The 24788-nt window shown below is 42.0% G+C and overlaps 1 protein-coding gene across 1 annotated transcript; it reads right to left on the bottom strand.

The window, feature by feature from the left end:
• RIPPLY3 (ripply transcriptional repressor 3) lies at window positions 1-23062 on the bottom strand. The gene is made up of 4 exons (XM_073618064.1): window positions 22864-23062; window positions 8763-8829; window positions 4341-4411; window positions 1-1119 (listed from the first exon to the last, which is right to left on the bottom strand). The coding sequence occupies exons 1-4, from the start codon at window positions 22953-22955 to the stop codon at window positions 870-872; spliced, it is 480 nt and encodes a 159-aa protein (XP_073474165.1). The 5' UTR covers window positions 22956-23062; the 3' UTR covers window positions 1-869.
• Between the last annotated feature and the right edge of the window lie 1726 nt (window positions 23063-24788).

The raw sequence follows: 24788 nt of genomic DNA, 5'->3' as shown, positions 1-24788 counted from the left end.
TTTTTACAATGTTGGCAACTATGCTATTCCTCCAACTGACACCAAGAATGAGGCAATGCTTACTTCTACTGCCACCAGGGCATTTTCTTCTCGCATTGGCCACAGACCTGCCACCCCAAAGTCTGAAGGATAGTATACTGGTCCTTTGCTTAGAAAGTCTGGGGACCTCTGATTTAGGCCTTGGTGATCATAGAAAAAAAAATCCAAGCCCTTGCTAGATTTTGTAACCTAAAACATAACATCTGATGTGGCCATAACCCTCACTTTCACATTTGGCATGACCATCTACATCCAGGTCAGAGATGCCAGCCAACAGATGGTGCACTCAGCAATCTTCTATACTCACACATTGCACAGTCTTTAATGTCCTCCCTTCCAGGGCACTCTGCTTATGGATGGCCAGACCTATGCCATGGCAAAAGAGCAACCACAAATGGCTGTTTTACAGTTGAACCATACCATTAAAAAAAAAGGTTTATATTTTTCTTAACATAGGCAGACTAAATATCAAATGGCACCTGCTTTCTTCAAGAGTTTAGGTCCACTTTAAGAGCTCAAGTGTGATTAAACATGTCTTTTGCATACTTGTGTATTGTTTCTCCTTTGTATCATGATCTCATGTCTCTGTACAGTCATGTTGAAGAACTTTAGACCTTTCTTAGCAATCACTTAAGTGTCCATTGCTGTAATAATCCTTCTTAAAACAGAAGGTATTTACATACTGCTAAGAAAAAATGCCGGTGTTCCGCCTGGTAGGATGGAGTCCTTCAATCAACACACATCGAGAACCTCTGGATGTGCAAAGATACCGCCAGGGCTATACATAAGAATTAGGCTCTTTTTTTTTTTTGTCTTGCTAACTGGTTGGTCTATTTAGTGGCTGTTGCTGAGTAATTGGAAATGTCTTTTGTGACTTCTTCCATCTCCTTTCCTGGAAAACGCTCAGCGTTTTGATAGTAGTTATAAAATTCCATACTGTATTCATCTTCTTCCTCCTCTTCTTCAGAGTCAGTGTCGTCATTGTAGAAATGGATGGTGGCCTGGACTGGGAAATTGGCCAGGACTTTCTTTCCCATGTGTTGCAGATATTCCTCTGTTTTCGATTTGGGCATGTACAGCCTTTCAAAATACAAAGAAAAAGTAATTTAGAGACGTGCCTATAATCACCATAGTCTAAAACTGAACTCTAGGCTGGTATAAAAGAAACAAATTAAGGCAATTCTGTATTCATTTATTCAGGCAGATGCTGAGACCTGTCCCCCACAGACGCTGCAGAGTTGATTTACTAAAGGCAAAAATATTGCTCCAGAGCTTAGTAAATGAGCAGAAGCTCTGCTGACTTCCATCATCCAATCATGTGCAAGCAAAAATGCTGTTTTTTTTTTCTTGTTTTTTTTTTTTTTCCTTGCCTGGGTACTCTGTGCAAAGTGAAGCTTTACATCATTTACTAAACTCTGGAGCAACTGCACTTGTAGAGGGCAACTGCACTTTGATAAGTACACAGTCTATCTGCCTTTAGTAAATCATCCCCTATGAGTTTGAATCCGTTCACCCGCTCCAGCATGCATGTCAAATTTTGATATGTGACTGTGTCCATGCAGCCACTGCATCCATTTCTTTAGGCTGTATCTGCATCCATTTCTATGGGCTTCATCCATTTCTCCGGGCTGTATATGCATCCATTTCTATGGGCTGCATCTGCATTAATTTCTATGGGCTGCATCTGCATTAACTTCTATGGGCTGCATCTGCATTAACTTCTATGTGCTGCATCTGCATTAATTTCTATGTGCTGCATCTGCATTAACTTCTATGCGCTGCATCTGCATTAACTTCTATGGGCTGCATCTGCATTAATTTCTATGTGCTGCATCTGCATTAATTTCTATGTGCTGCATCTGCATTAACTTCTATAGGCTGCATCTGCATTAACTTCTATGGGCTGCATCTGCATTAACTTCTATAGGCTGCATCTGCAGTAATTTCTATGGGCTGCATCTGCATTCATTTCTATGGGATGCATCTGCATTAACTTCTATGGGCTGCTTCTGCATTAATTTCTATGGGCTGCATCTGCATTAATTTCTATGTGCTGCATCTGCATTAACTTCTATGGGCTGCATCTGCATTAACTTCTATGGGCTGCATCTGCAGTAATTTCTATGGGCTGCATCTGCATTAACTTCTATGGGCTGCATCTGCATTAACTTCTATGGGTTGCTTCTTCATTAATTTCTATGGGCTGCATCTGCATTAATTTCTATGGGCTGCATCTGCATTAATTTCTATGTGCTGCATCTGCATTAATTTCTATGTGCTGCATCTGCATTAACTTCTATGCGCTGCATCTGCATTAATTTCTATGGGCTGCATCTGCATTAATTTCTATGGGCTGCATCTGCATTAACTTCTATGCGCTGCATCTGCATTAATTTCTATGTGCTGCATCTGCATTAACTTCTATGCGCTGCATCTGCATTAACTTCTATGGGCTGCATCTGCATTAATTTCTATGTGCTGCATCTGCATTAATTTCTATGTGCTGCATCTGCATTAACTTCTATAGGCTGCATCTGCATTAACTTCTATGGGCTGCATCTGCATTAACTTCTATAGGCTGCATCTGCAGTAATTTCTATGGGCTGCATCTGCATTCATTTCTATGGGATGCATCTGCATTAACTTCTATGGGCTGCTTCTGCATTAATTTCTATGGGCTGCATCTGCATTAATTTCTATGTGCTGCATCTGCATTAACTTCTATGGGCTGCATCTGCAGTAATTTCTATGGGCTGCATCTGCATTAATTTCTATGGGCTGCATCTGCATTAACTTCTATGGGCTGCATCTGCATTAACTTCTATGTGCTGCATCTGCATTAATTTCTATGTGCTGCATCTGCATTAATTTCTATGTGCTGCATCTGCATTAACTTCTATGGGCTACTTCTGCAGTAATTTCTATGGGCTGCATCTGCATTAATTTCTATGGGCTGCATCTGCATCCATTTCTCTGGGCTGTATATGCATCCATTTCTCTGGTCTGCATCTGCATTAATTTCTCTGGGCTGCATCTGCATTAATTTCTATGGGCTGCATCTGCAGCCATTTCTCTGGGCTGTATATGCATCCATTTCTCTGGGCTGCATTAATTTCTATGAAGCTTCCCTCCAACCACTTTGCATATTATTTTATCTATACTGTGATTCTGTACTTGCCAAATATTCTGCAGAAATTCCCCTCCACTGAGTCTGGCTGCAGCCATTTTAACTGTGGGCAGCTGAAGCTGCTGCCTGTTCACTTCCTGGATTTACACAGACACGCAGACGCACACCTCCAGCTCTGCAGCTCTGATTGGCCCTCTTATGACTCAACCCCCCCCCCCCCCCCCTCCCTTCCTGGCAAACTCTCACAAGAATGAGAGAAAGAGCTGTGTATGATATCATAAGCCTAGGCTAATGACCAGACAAGAAACAGGAAGTGGGCTGTATAAGGTATTTACTGGCAGAAAAAAATGTTTTACTATCCAAAGTTAAAACAACAAGGGCAGAAGATTTAATAGATGGGAAGATAAAAAAAAAGACTGAAGGTTCGCTTTAAAACAAATGATCTTCATTAACTATTTTATGTTAAACAGAGGACACAAAACCAAAGCAAAACTTCACGCAAGCTCATTGACTGCTTTTTATTGATAAATGTAGAGATTTTTGGAAAAAAATGTTTCTGTTCATCGTGACATGTCAGGAATTTATTTACACTTGTAAATTTTCTGACACATCCATAGTAGGGAGTCTAAAAAATTGGGACTCTTAAAGTGTTACTAAACCCAGGAGCCTTCACTATATTTGGTCTCCCACAGTACACAGAACATGGAAATGCAATTATTTTAATAAATATTAACTGCTAAATACCTTTTCTCATCAGCAGTAAATAGCAGTCTTGTGACTTCTATCAGTGTCTGGTTAAAGTTTAGAGGAGTTTCTATTCTTCTCTGACTGTCCTATTAAGCCGCATGACCCCTGACCCTCTGCCTGGGCAGTGCTGATTGGCCCTGTGCTGATCACATGCGCCCTCTCAAAGAAAAAAAAACTCTCTAGCAATACACACCAAACTGAGAATGTGCAGAGTGCCCCCAAGGCTATGTACTATCAGGAGATGGATTGGGGACAGTGGAAGAAGATGAGAGGGGATCAGAGAAGTCAGGATCAATCTGCCTTTTTACACAATGCAGAGGATTAACCCCTTAGGTTCCACAGTGAGTATAACAAGCATGATTTACTGCATATACAGACTGATTTTACTTTTGTGGGTTTAGTAACACTTAGACGAGCTGGAACCTACCGTACTGGGTGTTGAAAGCCATGTGCCACTTTACTTGTAATAGGCTGATTATCATTGTTTGCTGTGGATTCCTGTAGAAAAGACAGACAAAAAAAAAAGAAAAAAAGAAAAGTTAATCCACAAATGTTCTAAAGAGTGTAATTTTCTTCAACTAGATTTTGGTACAGTGCTAATTTGAATTTTTAGCTATTTTTTTTTCAAATATAAATATAGCACCACACTGAATACCTCTTTGGTGGGTGGCGAATCCAAAGTCTTTACCAGTCGATACTTCAAGGAGTGTCAAAGGCCTGTTCCCTCCCCATTCCATACCTCCCAACATTTTGTGATGGGAATGAGGGACACCTACTTGCAAACGTATGTAGGCATAGGACACACCCCCTTAAAGGAGAATTAACCAAAAAAAGGTTAAATAAATCCACAAGGACTTTTTTTTACCACTACTATTCCTTTATATTGGATTTTAAATTTACAAATGCAGCAATTTAGAAATTAGATGAAAGTTTGAGCATTGGGAAACAATTTTGAAAGATAAAAAGTGCATTTTAGATGCGACTATATGGATCAGACCAAAATGAGGGACACAGAGGGGCAAAGAGGGACAGAGGGACATTGCTCCAAATCAGGACAGTCCCTCCAAATCAGGGACAGTTGGGAGCTATGCCATTCCCTCATGTTGCATAATGACTGGTGGGAAGAACCACTGACCGCAGTCATTACCAGTAATAATGAAGAGCCATGCTGGAGTCCTGGCTCAGATTTCCATGGAGGCAATGTGGAGTTTTGTTATACCTAGATGAAAGTCGAACAGGTTCTCTTTGTTCTAGTGAGCCTCTGCAGGAAAAAATACAGTAATTCCCCTAATATAAAGGGGGTTTAGTGTAATTCTAGCCCTAGCTGTGTGCTTTGAGCATTTTGGTACAAAAGCCGAGAGCAGGTTTTCTCACTTAAATGACTGCAGGCTCTATAGGGAAATCCTATTGTCTGTTAATCAACTGGACATCCCTTTCCTCTGTAATGCCTGCTGGAGGCTCACACATCAAACATGGCTTGTACTCTACTTCTCTATTCACAAATACAATGGAGCCTTCATTATCCCCACTGACAACACACTCACTTTTTAAATCCGTACAATGTAGACATCAATACACCTCAGCTTTAGCAGGATTCAGCTACGGTAGCCATAGGCGTTTGACGGCAGCTGGTTATACAAACTTTTCTGTCCACTAAACCATCTTTCAGTTCACAAAAGAGACACCTTTAGTGCGCCTAAATAAATGCATATGTAGTCAGCTCACGCCACAATTATCTGGGGAAACTTTATTATGTCAACCAACCATCTTCTAGGCAAAGGGCCAGTTTACTGTCCTTCAGACTTTAGGAGGGCCGGGTTGTGACCACTGAGAGTAGAAAATGCCTCAAACTTCAGAAGGGGTAAAACAATTACATAATGCCCCTTGTGGGCCGATAGGATGAGGAACAGTGCCTCATCACTGGCATTAGTGGGAAGAATATTTTCCGTTGTCAGTGTCACTGGGAGAAATGAGGCTCCACTGTTGGTATTAGTTGGAGGAATAGTACCCTATCGTTGTTATAAGTGGGAGGAATAGTACCCTATTATTGGTATTAGTCGGAGTGGTAGTGCCCTGTTATTGGTATTAATAGGAAGAATAGTGCCCCATCATTGGTATTGGTGGGAAAAATAATCCCCATCATTGGTGTCAGTGGGAAGAAAAGTGCCCCAACTATAATGTCAGTGGGATAAATAGTGCTCCATCTTTGGTGTCAGTGGAAGGAATAGTGCCCCATTGTTGTTGTCAGTGGCCTTGTATTAGTGGCAGGAATAGTGCCCCAAGGGCCAGGTAAAAGCAAGCAAAGGGCCACAGTTTGGAGACCGCTGCCCTAGTTGGATCAACTGAGGTTGCCTGTTGACAGGTGCCCATAGATAACCCAATCATGGCCCGATCCTTCAAACATTTTCAGATTCTGTTAATGGGTAGCTAGTGTCTGTGTGTCCATTCAAGGAACAGTCTACCCCAGGGGTAATCAACCTTGGCACTCCAGCTGTGTTGAAGCTATAAATCCCATCATGCTTCTGCGAGTCATGAATGTGGCTTTCAGTCTTGCAATGCCTTGTTGGACTTGTAGTTCCTAAACAGCTGGAGTGCTGAGTTTGATTACCCATCAAAACTTTGCAAGACTCAGACTGCCAAACCTGATATACCAATTTGGGTTAGATACAGATGGGTCGATTCAACCACCAGTTAAATGTATATGTAGTCAGCTCACCCCACAATTACCTGGGTGAACTCTATTAATCCAACCAACCATCTTCTTCCCCTAGATGGATCAACTGAGGTTGCCTTTGACAGGTGCCCATAGATAACCCCATCATGGCCCGATCCTACCAAAATTGTCAGATTCTGTTAATGGGTAGCTAGTGTCTGTGGGGTTGATTTACTAAAGGCAAATAGACTGTGCCCTCTGCAAGTGCAGTTGCTCAAGAGCTTAGTAAATGAGGTGAAGCTTCACTTTTCAAAGAATACCCATGGAAAATTAGAAAAAACAGCATTTTTGGTTGCACATGATTGGATGATGGAAGAAAGCAGAGCTTCTGCTCATTTACTAAGCTTGGGAGCAACTGCTCTTGGAGAGTGTTGCCTTAGGTAAAATCAACCTCTGTGTGTGCCTTCAAGGAACAGTCTACCCTAGGGGTAATCAACCTTGGCTCTCCAACTGTTGTGAAGCTATAAATCCCATCATGCTTCATGATGTGGCTGTGAGTCTTGCAAAGCCTTGTTCGACTTGTATTTCTGAAACAGCTGGAGTGCTGAAGTTGATTGCCCATCAAGACTTTGCAAGACTCAGACTGCCAAACCTGATATACCAGTTTGGGATAGATACATATGATAGATGCAACCACCAGAGTAAGCCTCTGGCATCTTAAGCAGCCCATACACAGAGCAAATTTGTGGCAGTGCTGAATTGTTAGTCTTGTTAACTTGCTGCCCAATTTCACTGGCAAGTTGTACACTTGCAGAGCACTGGAAGCACAAGTTCTAGTTGACACTTTTCCAATGTGTAGCAAATTTGCATGGCAAGTCTCTAGCAAGAGCAAAGTTGCAGTGGTGAGTCTACAGCAAGAGCTCTGCAAGTCTACAGGATGAAAATTCAGACACACTGACCCCTGTGGTGGGATGACACAACATAACTGAACCAGAACTTGCAGCAGACTTGCAGAATGTTCGCAAAGAAAGTTGATCTGGAGTCATGCAATGCGGACTTGCTGCAATTGTGCAACAAACTTGTGAAGCCTGGCAAGTCTAGCAATAGCTTAGCAAGTCAATTTCAAACTTGCAGCTCAATTGTTTGTCTGGGCACTGTCAGAAAACAGTGTTGACAGGGGAATCTCTCCCTTCGAGCAATTGTATTCTCCCAGTGGTGGGGGGGGGGAGGGGCGGTGGGGGAGGGGAGACTGTGATAATCGCAAGTAAAATCTGGCAGGCTGGTTGTACCCAAGTTGATCGATCAACTTGATACATTTAGCCTGCCCATACATGGTTTGAATCTAGGCCAGTTCAGCAGGAACCATCTATGGCCGGCCTTAGATGTCTTCAATACTCCTACAGTGAGATCTCTCTGACAAAATTCCATGCTCTTTTGCCTGTCTACCTAGGATTTTTGGGTATCTCTAACAATAATCAGATTGTGCAGACTTTTAAAATGTTATTTTTGTCTTTTGGATAGACTTAGGGATGTTTAAACCATTTTTTCTGTCTGTGTCCCATTGGTGGCATTTCCAATCACTTTCAGCCCAGGAGACACAGCCTGGATCTTTAAAAAGCGAGGAAATTCTCCTCTTAAGTCTAGTACACACTATCAGCTCAGGTTGGGGCATCTGTACTAACGATCCGATGTTAGCACAGCGATCTCCACCACTGAGCTATTGTGTTGGCCCCCTGGTCCGCTGCTGGTTTTCCAGCATGCTCGTCCGACAGACGGCGGCCGAACAGCTGGCTTCTGTGGAACTGGCTGCCATACACACGGGCCAAATGTCGGCTGTTTTTTATTGAACCATTCCAAGGTCAACTGGCATTCAGTCCTTGTGTACTAGGCTTTAGAGAGTTGTCATCAAAACAAGTATGCCTATTAGAATAATTCTCCTCGCCTATTATACCAGTGACCACCAAAAATACTGAATTTCTATTGCCTTAGGTCCCAGTAACAAATGGTCACCAGGACAAATGGAGAGGATGAATCTTTTCAGCCAGGACAAAGACAGCAATAAAAGCATGCCTAGGGTTTTAGCCATTTAAAAAGAAGATTTAGGCTTTAGATACTTTATTACATGATCAAGAATGAACATTTAGGTGGCACAAAAGCTCGTGGCACCAGTGATAGAATAACACATTTTGGACTTACCAGTCTTTGTTGAGCCTCTAATTCTCTATCTCTATTAGAAGACACCCAGGGCCTCCAGAGGGCAGAGCTGTGGGAAACATGAACATGAGACAATGAGAAATTACAAGTTTAAAGCAAGAGAGCAAAATAAATATACAGTATATAGAAATACGTTCAAGGTGAAGTATTAAGATCAAAATGATTACAGTATACCCCGTATAAAAAAAATGACAAATTTAAATATGTATTTTGTTTATGTGCTATATATTGATGGATGGATTTATTGATGGATAATTTATTATAGATGGTATATTATTTATGATTGTCAATGACATAGCTCCCAACTGTCCCTGATTTGGAGGGACTGTCCCTGATTTGGAGCAATGTCCCTCTGTCCCTCATTCCTCCTCATTTGTCCCTTATTGTGGTCTGATCTATATAGATGTATATAAAATGCACTTTTTATCTATCAAAAAGTGTTTTCCAGCGCTAAACCTTTCATCTGATTTCTAAATGGCTGCATTTGTAAATTTCAAAAGCCAATATAAAGGAATAGTAGTGGTAAAAAAAAAGCACTTGTGGGTTTAACCAATCTTGTTTTTTTGTACAATTCTCCTTTAAGGGGGCGTGGCAAGGGGTGTGTCCTATGCCTGCATACTTTTGTCCCTCATCCCCATCTCAAAAAGTTTGGAGGTATGCAATGACTAAATGATTCCATAACAGGTGCTTCCTTCATCTAAATTACCCATACAGTTTGAGATTAAAGCTGTACTCCAGGAAGACATAAGGAACACCATTAAGAAATCCCTAGAAGAATGAAAGCACAGTGGTCAGCCAAACAGCGCTTTCATCCAATCAAATGCAGCCGCTGTTTAAGTATCTCGACATCTGACTGCACCGGCTTTCAAAATACAAGCCGTAGCAGGAGATTCAACTGTTCTTGCTGTGTAGCATAGATGGAGGAACCTCTTTTCTCTTCAGCCTACAGGATGAATGGAAATAAGCTATGTGTGTTTGGCCAGCTTTAGTTTTATTAGGACATATGCCTTGCAGCACTGGGTTTGCAATTTTTCCTTGTGTTTGTGTTGGTTTTCTCTGGCTACCCCAGTTAGTCCCTACACTCCAAAGACAGGCTGGTAGGTTAATTGGCTTCTGTGTAAATTGGCAATAGCATGTGTGTAAAATTTGTAGCATGTGTGTAAAATTTGTCTATGCACAAGTGTCATCACATTCTGTATGCTCAAGCAATTAGGCTCCATTCACACTAGCGCGTTTTTTGATGCATTTTGCATTTTGCAGAAATGCACGGGAATTTTTTAACATGGGTTCCTATGGAACATGTTCACATCAATGCCTTTTTGTTTCTCTGCATTTTTGGAAAGGGTCAGGGACTTTTTTTCATGCAAAATGCAGCGTTTTGCATGTAATAGAATTCAATGGACAAGCATCAAAAACGCAAGTGCACCATTTTTGCAGCGTTTTTGCGGCGTTTTTGATGCGTTTTTGCCGTTTTTTTTTTTTTTTTTTTATTTTTTTTAGACTGTAAAAAAAAACTGTAAAAAAAAAACGCAAAACGCAAATTGCGGCAAAAACGCAGCAAAAACGCTGCTCAAAAACGTGGCAAGCATGAAAAAAAAACCTCCAAAAACGCCCAAAAGCAACATGCATAGGTGTGAATGGAGCCTTAGGCTCCATTCACACTAGCGCGTTTTTTGATGCATTTTGCATTTTGCAGAAATGCATGGGAATTTTTTAACATGGGTTCCTATGGAACATGTTCACATCAATGCTTTTTTGTATCTCTGCGTTTTTGGAAAGGGTCGGGGACTTTTTTTCATGCAAAAAGCAGCGTTTTGCATGTAATGGATTTCAATGGACAAGCATCAAAAACGCAAGTGCACCGTTTTTGCAGCGTTTTTGCAGCGTTTTTGCAGCGTTTTTGGTGCGTTTTTGCCGTTTTTTTTTTTTTTTTTATAATTTTTTTTTAAGACTGTAAAAAAAAATGAAAAAAAAAAAAAAAACGCAAAACGCAAATCGCGGCAAAAACGCGGCAAAAACGCGGCTCAAAAACGTGCCAAGCATGAAAAAAAAACCTCCAAAAACGCTCAAAAGCAACATGCATAGGTGTGAATCAAGCCTTAGGGAGGGTTGAGAAAAGACCTGGCCACATACCTTGCAAAACAAATTTACAAGAAAAGTCTATGGAAAAAAGCTTTTAGGCCTGATTCACACCTATGCATTTTTAGTGCTTTTTGCATTTTGCAGATCTGCACTACAGTCCATTTAACATGGTTTCCTATGGAACACGTTCTGTAGTGCAAATCTGCAAAATGCAAAAAGCACTAAAAATGCATAGGTGTGAATCAGGCCTTAAATGTATCAGACATGGCTCTCAGAGACTGGAAAGCAAAACGCAATCTTCCACTGCAGCCACAACTCTTCCACAAGCCCCGACTCAGGGAGCTGACTTCCAGCAGTTGCTGGCCACTTTCAGGCCGGTGTAACAACATATTCGGCGGCCCATCGCAGTTTGCTACGGAAGTGACGTTCCGTCACCGCCATCTTGCTACACCCGTCCGCAGTAAGGATACACTAAGAAGGGGGAAAGCGGACATGTTGTTACACCCACCGGAGTTTTGCATTTTACATGTATTTACAACAGTAAAGTCAGTTTATAAAGTGAAATACAGTACTTACAACTCCGTCTGACTACTTAGGTCTTGAATTTTAAAAGCAGCGGCAACCCTGCTCATCTCACAGGTTTGCTAATCTGACAGAATTCAACATCTAAGCAGTCAGACGTAGTTGTAAGTACTGTATTTCACTATAGAAACTCACTTTACTGTTATAAATACGTGTAAAATGCAAAACTCCGGTGGGTGTAACAACATGTCCGCTTTCCCCCTTCTTAATGTATCCTAACTATGGACGAGTGTGGGGTGTAGCAAGATGGCGGCAACTGCGATGGGTCGCCGGATATGTTGTTACACCGGGCCAACACTTGCTGCGGCAGCGGCTCCCAGCAGGGAGACCGGCGTGTCCCTGTTAACCGATTCAGGTGCGAATCAGGTCTGAATTTCTGCCTGAATTCGCACCTGATTCAGAGCCAAAGACGCACAGGACCCTTTCCAAATGCTGACCACGGCCGCCCCAGAGGTGTGTGAACCGAATCCATTGAGAGCCGGTCACACTCTCCTTTCATGTGAATTGGATGCGGGGAAACCCACATCCAATTCACATAAGTGTGAACCCAGCCTAAGGCAGGCCATACACGGTGAGAATTTCTTTTGCACAAAGAAATTTGCACGATTCCCCCCATCAACACAGACAGTGTTGACAGGGGAATCAGCAAGTGTTTTCTCCCGGCGAGGGGGGGGGGGGGGAGCCCTCAGGAGAAGACAGTGATACACTAGAACCTAAGTACTCTTCACCAGTGGTTCTCAACCCTGTCCTCAAGTACCCCCAACAGGCCATGATTGCAGGTATTCCTTTATCTTGCATAAAAAATAATAAAACACCAGGTTGGGTACCGTAGGATCAGGAGTGCTGGACCCATGCGTTGGCCAGCACTAATAGGTATGCCGTCCCACCGATTTAGCCTATGCCGTCAACTTCTGAACATGAAGGATTATGAAGACACAAAGTGGGGAAGATACCCCGAGGAGTTCAAAAGGGAGGAGGGGAATAAGTCGAACAGCGGTCTTACCTATAATTATGAACTTTATTATATATCAAAAATTGCACAGATACAGTAATGCGGACTGCGCAATGCACGTTAAAACATAGAACAACGTTGCCATAAAATGCACAGACCCGGGTTCACATGCAGACCACAATCGTGAATTATAATGAAGTGCAGGAAATACTGTAAATATATGTAGATAAGTGTGTGGGGGTTCAGTTCCACCCACTATCTCCCAACATTTGGAGGCTCACAGTCACCCCCAGTGAACCGCCAGACCTCTTTCACTGTACTCACCCTGCGAAACCCTGCTGTACATAGGTACCAACAAACTATCCACACACTGTTCTTTCTATGCGATCCTCCTACAAGGGAACACAAACTCTTTGGAATAATATGATAGCGATGACTATTTAAAAGTTTCGCCTTTTGGACATTTCTCCCTTCTCTGAAAGTGAAAAAATTACAGTGTAAATGAATGTTTGTTTCTGTATCTGCCTGTAGTCTATGCCAAAGACTCCCTGGGGATCTCAGACTTATCAGTGAGGACAGACGTCCATAGTGTGTATGTACTGCCAGAATCAAGGCTAACAACGCTAAGGTTTCCTGTTGTCTCATTGCAACCTGACCACCAACACTGACCAATGCTGCATGATAAGTAGATTTGAGGGGTGGATCTCAGATATCTATTTGAAATCAGACGTCCACAGTGTATCTGTACAGCCATATCAAGGCTAACAACACCCACACACTTATCTATATTATTTATTTATTTATTTCAGGTACTTATATAGCACCGTCAATTTACGCAGCGCTTTACATATATATATTATACATTCACATCAGTCCCTATACCCTCAAGGAGCTTACAATCTAAGGTCCCTAACTCACATTCATACCTATACTAGGGCCGATTTAGACAGGATCCAATTAACCTACCAGCATGTCTTTGGAGTGTGGGAGGAAACCGGAGTACCCGGAGGAAACCCACGCAGACACAGGGAGAACATGCAAACTCCAGGCAGGTAGTGTCGTGGTCGGGATTCGAACCAGCGACCCTTCTTACTGCTAGGCAAGAGTGCTACCCACTGCGCCACTGTGCGTATATCTATTTATACAGTATTGCCTGCACTTCATTATAATTCACGATTGTGGTCTGCATGTGAACCCGGGCGTGTGCTTTTTACGGCAACGCTGTTCTATGTTTTAACCTGTATTACGCATTACTGTATCTGTCCAATTTTTGATATATAATAAAGTTCATAATTATAGGTAAGACCGCCGTTCGCCTTATTCCCCTCCTCCCTTTTGAACTCCTCGGGGTATCTTCCCCACTTTGTGTCTTCATTTCCTTTTTCTTGCACAGGTGCTTTAAATCAGAGTCAATGGCTTGGTATTTTGGACAGCTATTTTATCTAATGCCGCGTACACACGAGCGGACTTCTCGTCCGCCTGAACTCCGACCAAAGTCCGATCGTTTCGAATGTGATGACGTACGACCGGACTAGAATAAGGAAGTTCATAGCCAGTAGCCAATAGCTGCCCTTGCGTCCTTTTTTGTTCGTCGGGCTAGCATACAGACGAACGGATTTTTCGATCAGACTCGAGTCCGCCGGAAAGATTTGAAACATGTTCTATTTCTAGGTCCGTCAGAATTTTCGACAGAAAAGGTCAGATGAAGGTCCAATGAAGCCCACACACGATCGGAATGTCCGACGGAATCGTTCCGTCTGACCTTTTCTGCCGGACAGTCCGCTCGTGTGTACGCGGCATAAGAGAAATTCCCAAAACATGGCCTGTTGGGCATACCTCCCAACATTTTGAGATGGGAATGAGGGACACCTACTAGCAACCGTATGTAGGCATAGGACACCTCCTGCCACACCCCCTTAAAGGAGAATTAACCAAAAAAAAATCTTAATTAAATGCACAAAGGCTTTTTTTTAAATCACTACTATTCCTTTATATTGGCTTTTAAAATTTACAAATTCTGCAAATTTAGAATTTGGATGAAAAGATTAGCACTGGGAAACACTTTTTGAAAGATAAAAAGTGCATTTTATATACAACTATATGGATCAGACCAAAATGAGGGACAAATGAGAAGGAATGAGGGACAGAGGGACATTGCTCCAAATCAGGGACAGTCCCTCGAAATCAGGGACAGTTGGAAAGTATGCTACTGTAGGGGAAAGACGGGAAGAGAAAAGGAAAAAAGAAAGGACAAGAGAAGGTGACAGTCACTTTTTACATGAATATTAAATTATGAAAAAAAACAAAACATTGAGGCTGGGTTCACACTAGTGCGAATTGTATGCGGGTTGCTCCAAATCAGGGACAGTCCCTCAAAATCAGGGACCTTTGGGAGCTATGCTGTTGGGGGTACTTGAGGACAGGGTTGAGAACCACTGCGCTTCACTCTTGCCTTCCAAAGGAAAAGGGAGCCACTCACCACCGTATAAAAGCCTTTATTTAAATTTATTTAAACTCTCCAATGAAGGCCGATACCTCCTGGTAGAGCACACGCCCTTCTACTTGAATTAGAACTTACTCATAGGGGCTCATAGAGCTAACCCCTATAAGCCAGCTCTGATATGAGTGAAATGAGTTAGACTTGCTCTCTCCAGGAGGAACTGTCTTTTTTTTTGGAGAGCCTAAATAAGTTGGAAAAAAGGCTTTTAGAGGATGAGCGACTTCATTTTTCTTTGGAAGGCAAGCGTGTGGAATATTGCCCAGAGAGCTGGCCCATAGAGTTGGATACGGCTGGACTGATAAATACATACAAACATACAATAGACATTGGGGGTTATTTACGAAAGGCAAATCCACTTTGCACTACAAGTGCAAACTACAAGTGCAAAGTGCACTTGAAATTGCACTGAAAGTGCACTTGGAAGTGCAGTCGCTGTAGATCCGAGGGGGACATGCAAGGAAAATAAAAAACATAATTTTAGCTTGCACATAATTGGATGATAAAATCAGCAGAGCTTCCCCTCGTTTCAGATCTACCCCTCAGATTTACAGTGACTGCACTTCCAAGTGCACTTTCAGTGCAATTTCAAGTGCACTTTGCACTTGTAGTGCAAAGTGGATTTGCCTTTCGTAAATAACTCCCATAGATAGATAGATAAGATATATAGGGGGTTATTTACTAAGAGTAAATCCACCTTGCACTACAATTGCACTGCAAGACCACTTGGAAGTGCAGTCATTGTAGATCTGAGGGGGACATGCAAGGAAAATAATAAACAGCATTTTTGCTTGCACATGATTGGATGATAAAATTGGCAGAGGTTCCCCCATTTCAGAGCTTCCCCTCAGATCTACAGCGATCTACAGCAACTACACTTCCAATCGCACTTCCAAGTGCACTTACAGTGCACTTGTAGTGCAAAGTGGATTTGCCTTTAGTAAATCAACCCATAGTTATTTGCCTTGTGCTCAGTTTTGAGCTATATTTGACCTTAATCTCTCTCTTTTTTTTTTCCTTCTCAATCTCTATTTTTGTCCATATTTGTCTATATTTTGTCCATATTTGTCTTCATTGACTTTCTATATTCCCTCTTGCTCTCTCTATAGACATAGTACATACAGCACACACGCAAACACACTTCTATGCTCCTGTGATTCTATACATCTCCATTGAATAACAAGCAAAACCCTTTCAGCCTCATTAATTACTCATACTTTTTATTCTCCAGCCACCGGTCACATTGTTACATACCTAAGAAGTTTGTTCTTACTTTACACAGCTCTTAGCTGAAGTTTCTCATTGAACAGCCCCAACTGTCCGTACAACAACTCCCTATAAAGTAAATACATCTAGAAGGCTGTATTATGAAGCCGTGGAAGAAGTGGAATATTAACCAGCTTTTATCTAACAGGTTTCAGGTCCAGTTCTTTACAATCCCGACATCAAAGGACCTGGCAGGAAACACCTCCAGGGTGCAACAATGACAGCTATAATCCCATAATTAACAGGTAGGGGAGAGAAGGCAAAGACAGGTCTATTAAATTTCAGGCAAAGCGTGAAGCTAAATTTCCTTAAAGGGCCACTATGCATTAAATAAAAAGTTGGCTTATATAAAAATGGATTTCAACACCAATGTTGGATAGTCATATAAAAGTTCTTGGTTTAAAGTGGATGTAAACCCTCACATATACCCAGTGAAGTGAATAGCCTCAGATGATACACAGAGATGAAACAAATCTCCCTACATAAGTTTTACATGTAAATCTGCTGTCTTCACCTTTATATATTCTTTAGAAAGTGAACATGGTGTTAGAATTTTTACTTCCTCTTTCAGCAGTGGGAGGGGAGTCTGGACTGTGTGAGAGCTGATTGGAGGAAAGGCACACCCCACTCTCCACATAGACAGAAGAACGAAGATACTTGCAGAGCTGTGCTGTGAATAGACAAGCTCTCTGCTAATCTATCTCACTCTATGTACCCACCCCGGCACAAATGATCAGCTGCTAATACGTAACTCGGCACTCCCGGGTAGGGGGGGGCGCACATGCCGCTGGCACGCTCCTCTGCTGTGATTTGTCACAGCAGAAGTCGATTAGTGGGTGCCGGCCATTGGATGTCCACCAGGACCCAACGATCGTTGGGGAAACACACAGAACAGAGCTCTGCCTATGTAAGAGCTCCATACTGACAGCGGGGAAGTAATGGATTTTCTTTCCCTGTAAAGCAGGGAATAAAATCTATCACTTACCTTAGTAAAAGCACCACACACAGTACACACAAACCTGGTTAGGCCGGCCATACACGGCGCAAATTTCTTTCCTGCAACCACAAGTTTCGCTCGATTCCCCCATCAACACAGACAGTGTTAATGCGGGAATCCCTCCTGTCGGGCCACTGTCTTCTCCCAGCGAGGGGGGGGGGGGGGGTAGCCATCCCTGCTGGGAGAAAACAGAGATTATCACTAGTGGCTATAGCAGCCGCTTGCAAGAATCGCAAGAGAATCCAGCAAGCTGTTTGTACCCAAGCTGATCCATCGATCAACTTGGTACATTCAGCCTGCCCATTAATGGTTTGAATATTGGCACGCATTTAACCATTTGATCGCCCTAGCTGTTTAACCTCTTCCCAGCCAGTGTCATTAGTACAGTGACAGTGCATATTTTTAGCACTGATCACTGTATTAGTGAAACTGGTTCCCAGAAAGTGTCAGAATGTCCGCTGCAATATTGCAGTCCCGCTATAAGTCGTTGATCTTGATCGCCGCCTTTATTAGTATAAAAAAAATTCCAGTATATATCCCTTAGTTTATAGACGCTATAACGTATGCGCAAACCAATATACGCCTTTTGGGATTTTTATTTTTACTAAAAATATGTAGCAGAATACTTTATTGGCTTAAATGTATGAAATTAGATTTTCTTTAGTTTTTTTTTTTTTTGTTTTTTTTTAATCCAAAATGGTCACTTTTTTTGTTTATAATGCAAAAAAATAAAAAACGCAGTGGTGCCCAAATACCACCAAAAGAAAGGAAAAAAAATTACATACATTTTATTTGGGTACAGCGTTGCATGACCGCGCAATTGTCAGTGCCGTATCGCAAAAAATGGCCTGGTCATGAAGGGAGGGTAAATCTTCCAGAGGGTTAAGATATGCTTTAAGCCCTCCTTGAGCCTAAAATGGCAGCAAACACCGAACACTAGACCGCGCAACAAAGTTTTATTAATGTCATCTCATTTTTTGTGTAGATGTAGCAACTTGATGTGAGTTTCTGTGCAATCTTTTTTTTATCATAAAACCCATTTTTTTTTTCTTTTTTCTTTTTTTTTTTTTGATAGCTGTCCTAGTGGAGTAATTCTAAATACTCATTGAACGCTGTACTAGAAAAGTCTTCTTTAGCTGAGGTAATACAAATCCTCACATGTATAAAGCTGGGCACAGATATGAGATGGCAGTTGCACAATGAGGTTGCATTGGCCAAAGATCTCATATGGCTGAAACAGATGCCATCTGACCACCCTTCGTAGGGTGGGAATGTCTCTAAAACAACCATGCCCAATGGCATTTATACCTGGTGAGATAAGCAGTGTTGGGGGTTGCTGCAGACTCCACCCCTCTTCATTTGCATATATGCAAAAGCAAGCCCAGCATTCATGTTTGGGTCCAAGCCAGCCATGTGATATACCTGACCGAGGTTGTATCACACCAGCCATTCCTGTCAATTTATTATGTAAGGGGTAGGGAAGAAGGGAGTTCCCAATATCCAAAGAAATGCAAAAAAAAAAAAAAGGGGTGTATTTTGTGGCCGTTTATTGGAAGAAGCCAAAAATGGTCAAGCCAACGCATTTCGGGGGAAAAGATTCCCCCTTCCTCAGGACTGCTGCTGTTTGTAGGTTGGTGAACTGGGAAAATCCCACACGGGTGTCGGTAATACTAGAATCAGAATTGATCTGGGATCGCTGTGTTGGCCAACAGAGTGATCCTAGATCACTGCCTCGTCTCCACTGAGCGGATCGGTACGGTACGCTATTTTGAGTGTTTCCATTATGAAAGTGGCCCATACAACCGAACCGCACCATTCAGGGTCCTGCTTCAGATGTGGGGCCATAGAAAATGGTACGGTACAGTTAGGGCGGAGTTACTGGCGTCACACGATACATTCCACTGATTGGCGGACAGAAAAACGTCTGCCAATCAGTGTGACGCCACGCATGGCATTTTTTCTAAACCCCGTATGACCCCTGGTGGTCTGACTTGCAGTGGAAACACTCAGCTGAATAGGCCAGACCATTCTAACCCTTCCAAACTGTACCAACCCGAACCGATCCCCTCAGTGGAAACGAGCCAAAAATATACCCCTTTTTTGCATTTGTTTGGATATTGGGCGCTCCCTCCTTCCCTACCCTGTACAGGACATGCGCAAATGACCTGAAGGTCCTACCCAAAGGCAATAGCCGGGCCCCCCAAAAAGGGCTCACATCTCCTTCCAGGTGTAGTGGAGCAAAAAGCATTGGAAGAGAACTCTTCCATCCTACCACTATCATACCTCCCAACTTTTTGAGATGGGAATGAGGGACACCTATCAGCAAAAGGCATAGGACACATCCATTGTCACACCCCCTTAAAGGAGAATTGTACAAAAAATAAAAGATTGGTTAAACCCACAAGTGCTTTTTTTTAACCACTACTATTCCTTTATATTGGCTTTTGGAATTTACAAATGCAGCAATTTAGAGATCAGATGAAAGGTTTAGCGCTGGGAAACAGGAGGAATGAGGGACAGAGGGACATTGCTCCAAATCAGGGACAGTTGGGAGCTATGTACATATCATCACCTCGTCATCGACTTACAATTGACTGAGTCAGCCCAGAGCGATCTCCAATCCTACAGATGCCACTTTATTATGGCTTTATAACCTACTATGGGGATTACTAGAGCAACAACAGATAACAAGCCATGCACTGCTCTTCACTATCACTGTGCATGCATGCCTTTGATGTTTAAATGATTTACTGTAATTATCACTTTGACTGTCAGACAGGCATGTGTTTTAACTACATTGTGCAGAGACTGCCAAATACTGGAACAGAGGCAGCCTAGGGCGAGATAGTGGTCAAAACAGAGAACTTGTTAGTCTATGAGCGTTCAGAACCCTCCACAGATATCTCCAGGTAAACTGACTAGTCTGGAGTGGCCTAGGTGATCACAGTAGTTTTAATTTTAAAGATTTATTCCAGGTATGGCTTTTTTTTACCTAGATAAAGCTTAGACCAATGTAAGTATGTCTGAGCCATACCTGTGAGATCATTGTGGTAGCTGGAAATCACTGGCTACTGCAGTAATCTCCCCTAACTTTTGGGTCCCATGCTGAGTGGTTGCTTTTCTGTATTGTATTCACAGGAGGTCACTTGCTCTGAACGGCACCATTCAGGGAACGCTTTGCTTTTTCTCAATAAATGCAAAGTATTCTCTGATTGGACGAGGTTGAGAGGCAATGTGTGGCCACCATAGGATTGATTCCGCATAGATTTGATCGAATTGAGTCAGTCAGCAAGAACAGCATAGTATAGATGGATCAATCAGCAGCACTGAAATACTTTGTTTATGGATATGATCATATTTTGATGGATCAGGTTTTGAAATGACATTTTGGAAACAGTGATGTCATAGGCATGTGCAGGGGGGTGTGCCTGGGCACACCCTAATCACCCTGTGTGGCGCAGATTCCCCCTGCTGATATTTCACCAAAGCCCCTCAAAGGGGATCCTAAAAAAAATAGAAAAAAATAAATAAAAATTGTAAAAAATAATATAAAAATAAAATTGTAAAAATGAATACAAAAATAAAATATTAAAAAAAAAAACTACTGACACCAACCTCTGCCCTACTGACACATCCACTGCTCTACTGACATCATCCACTGCCCTACTGGTTTTTACATTTATTTATAAGAGTGTGTTTGATACGCTTCTGTTGTAGCGTATTTGTATTGTCAAAAATTGATAATAAAAATTACGTGATTAAAAAAAAAAGAAAGAAGATATATATTTATATTTATTACACATACATACACATAAATGCACGCGTGTTGGAGCTTTGGGGTGCTCAGCCTAATACAATAGGCTGCGCACACCTATGAGAGATGTGATTGATAACTTACGATCATAAAGCCACCCAAAATTCAACAGAGACCAGGCTGAATTTTGATTAATCTATGGGCAGGCTGGTTGTGCAGAAGTCGATTTCTTGGTTGACTTCTGCACAACCAGCCTGTTGTTTGTTTTTTTTCGCTCGATCGGTGCTGCTGGCTATAGTCGGCCTTTATGGACACACACAGCACTGGAAACACTAAATAAACGAAGTAGCCGGGTACGGCAGGGATAGCAATCTCTGAAACGCAAAAAAACGCCCTAGGACTTCTGGGCAAAGGACTGACTCCCTGAACTGACCCTAGTGGTGATCATAAACGGTTCCATTTTTAAAAAAATCCGATTAATGTGCAATTTGATTAAAACGATCAAATCTGCAGACACTTAAAAAAGCCCATAACAACTTCCCTTCTGACCGATTAATGGCAGCCATGCACGCTTCAAAAAAAGATCGATTTATTTTCCGATCGATCTCTCCCAATTATTACTATTATATAGGATTTATATAACACTAGCAGCACTGAATGTATTCTGACGATAGGGAACTCCCCCCTGCTATCAGAATACAAAAGCTCCTTGGGAGAGACTCCACTTGGTGTTGATGGGGGAATCAAATCTTTTTTTTTTTTGTTCAACTCACTGGTCGAACAAAAAAAAAAACACTATGGCCTAAGGTACGATCCTATCTTGACTACTAATTTAAATCCACTCCCCTGTGTGTAGCATATTGATCAAATGGGTTCTTAACTATAGATTGATTCTTCCTATTAGATATTAGAGTGTAAGCTCTCAGGAACAGGGTCCTCCTAACCCTATCGTAATGAATTCTTTTTTTTTTTGGTGGAGAATGCGGGCAACAATCGTAATGAATTCTATTATAACTGTATTATAATGTAAAGCGCTGTGCAAACTAAATGTAAGAAATGCAGATCCTAGGTCTTCTATGCAAAGGTCTGACTGCCTGAACTGACCCTATTGGTGACCATACACGGTTCCAGTTTTTTTTTTAAATCCGATCAACGTGCAATTTTATCAAAACGATCAAATCTGCAGACACTTAAAAAGCCCATAATAACTTCCCTTCCGACCGATGAAATGGAAGCTGTGTGCGCTTCACAAAAAAAGGATTGATTTATTTTCCGATCAATCTCCCCCAATTATTATTATTACAGAGGATTTATAAAGCACAGATAGTTTGCAAAGTGTCATACATTATAAAGGGAGACAGTACAGGTACAATACAATTCATTACATAGGGTAATGGCCCGTACACACGATCCGAATATCGTATGAAAACTGTCGTCCGAAAATAAGAAGAAGGAAGAATCGTACGATTTTCGGATTGTGTGTACACCACTTTCGAGAGCCGATTACGACAGTTCATCCGATATTATATGATCGGACAATGTTCCTCATATGATACCAGATCGTACGATTTTCCTTTAGTCAGTACAGTTGTCGTCCGAAAATACAATACAAATACATTACAACACATGACATCACTTCCGATTTTTTTTTCCTGTCGTACGAGAATTTTCGTGACTCTATTTACCTATTCAATTTCTACTTAAGCGAAAAAAGGTCATACAATCCGTCGTACGATATTCGGATCGTGTGTACGGGCCATTAGGTGGACGCTGTTCCTGAGAGCTTACACTCTAATATCTAATAGGAAACTGTTGCTGAGATCACCCAACATCTAAGAAGGGTTTAGCATTCTACACACAGTTGTAGATTGCAGGAACTGTCTCTTGCATAAAAGCACTAAGATTTCCATCCAGGTGAATTTTCTGGGTTGCAGATCAAATCAATCCACTTACCTTTGTGCTTGGCCAAGGTGCACTGCGCCGGCGCTGCTGTTGGAGCACATGTGAGCCAGGGTGGCCTTCAGTATATAGTGTGTAGAATCCATAGTGAGAGCGGTGTGTCTGCTATGTCAGCTTGCTGAGCTCTGTGTGCTCCATGGAGCTCCCTGCTCCTTTATCTCACCGGCTCCCAGCTCTCACCTAAGGTAAACAAGTACTCAGGTAAAGGAGGAGGGGCCCTCCTGCAGGGCTGTGTAGAAAGTGCACACTTACAGCAGACCCCTAGAATCAGGAGAGGCAGCTGTCATTAGCTGATACATCACAATTTGTCACTAAACCAACACAGCCCTGCATCGGTGACCGCACTGTAAAAGCACCGCTCTACATACACTAAAAAAACTGTACAAAAAGACCTTGGCATCACTTCACTAAGGCCAGGTTCACATCTATCCACATCCACTTTTGTCCATTTTTTTTTTGTCCTTTTTTTTCAAAGTGCATTTTCATGCGTTTTTATTTAAAATCGCAGCACCTGAAAATGCACAGAAAATCCGGCATGCCTCATTTTTTACCAACGCTGTGCAATGCAGCACACAGATGGGAACAGCCTCATTGGGGTCAGTGTATTTTAATCGGAACATGCAATTTTGTGCATTCCAAAAATGCACATAAAAAGCAAAAGGTATGAACCCAGCCTAAGGACTCCTTTCACACTTATATGACTTCAAAGACGCGCGATTTTTACCGCGACTTTGTGGCCACTATTTTGCCGCGATTTGGGAGCAGTACTACTTTGTATGACTTTTCCACAACTTTGGCATTAACCATTCTCAGCTTGTGCTTACAAAGTAGTGCTGAAATCGTGTCTATATTATTTAGGTACGATTTGGTCTATGGAGTACAACTCGCATGGAAGTTGGACCAAAGTACTGCAGGGACTACTTTGAAGTCTGCAGGACTTAGTCGTGCCAATATGAATGGTAGTCATTGAAAATCATGGAGAATGACTTGCAGTACAAAATCGTGGGACAAGTCGTATAAGTTTGAAAGGGGCCTTAGGCTCTTGTCTTAGTAGAACGCACGCATTCCAAAACGCCTTTTTGTGGTTTTGACACCCCATTCATTTCAATGGGCTGCCAAAAGCATGGGAACTCACAAAAATTATTCTTTCTATTATTATTATTATTTTTTCAGGTACTTATATAGCGCAGTCAATTTATGCAGCGTTTTACATATACATTGTACATTCACATCAGTCCTTGCTCTCAAGGAGCTTACAACCTAAGTTTCCTAACACATTCATACATACTAGGGCCAATTTAGACAGGATCTGATTGGCCTACCAGCATGTCTTTGGATCGTGGGGAGAGGCCGGGGCGTCTGGGGGAGACCCATGCGGGCATGGGGAGAGCATGCAGGGTCCAGGCATATGGTGTCATGGTCAGGATTTGAATCAGCGACCCTTGTTGCTGTTAGGTGAGGGTGCTAACCACTACACCACTGTGCTGCCCTATATTATGGCGGGTATACTGTATATACCAGCATACCTCCCAATTTTTTGAGATGGGAATGAGGGACACCTATCAGCAAAAGTATGTAGGTATAGGACACACCCCTTGCCACGCCCCTTAAAGGAGAATTGTACAAAAAAAAATTGGTTAAACCCACAAGTGCTTTTTTTACCACTACTATTCCTTTATATTGGCTTTTGGAATGTACAAATACAGCAATTTAGAAATCAGATTAAAGGTTTAGCACTGGAAAACACTTTTTGATAGATAAAAAGTGCATTTTATATACATCTATATAGATCAGACCAAAATGAGGGACAAATGAGGAGGAAAGAGGGACAGAGGGACATTGCTCCAAATCAGGGACAGTCCCTCAAAATCAGGAACAGTTGGGAGCTATGTACCAGGGGTGTCAAACTCAATTTCATT

Source organism: Aquarana catesbeiana, linkage group LG02 (assembly GCF_042186555.1).
Source record: "Aquarana catesbeiana isolate 2022-GZ linkage group LG02, ASM4218655v1, whole genome shotgun sequence".
NCBI classification, from domain to species: Eukaryota; Metazoa; Chordata; class Amphibia; order Anura; family Ranidae; genus Aquarana; species Aquarana catesbeiana.
Note: the sequence above shows the minus strand (reverse complement) of the source record. Positions and strands in the feature narration are given on the sequence as shown.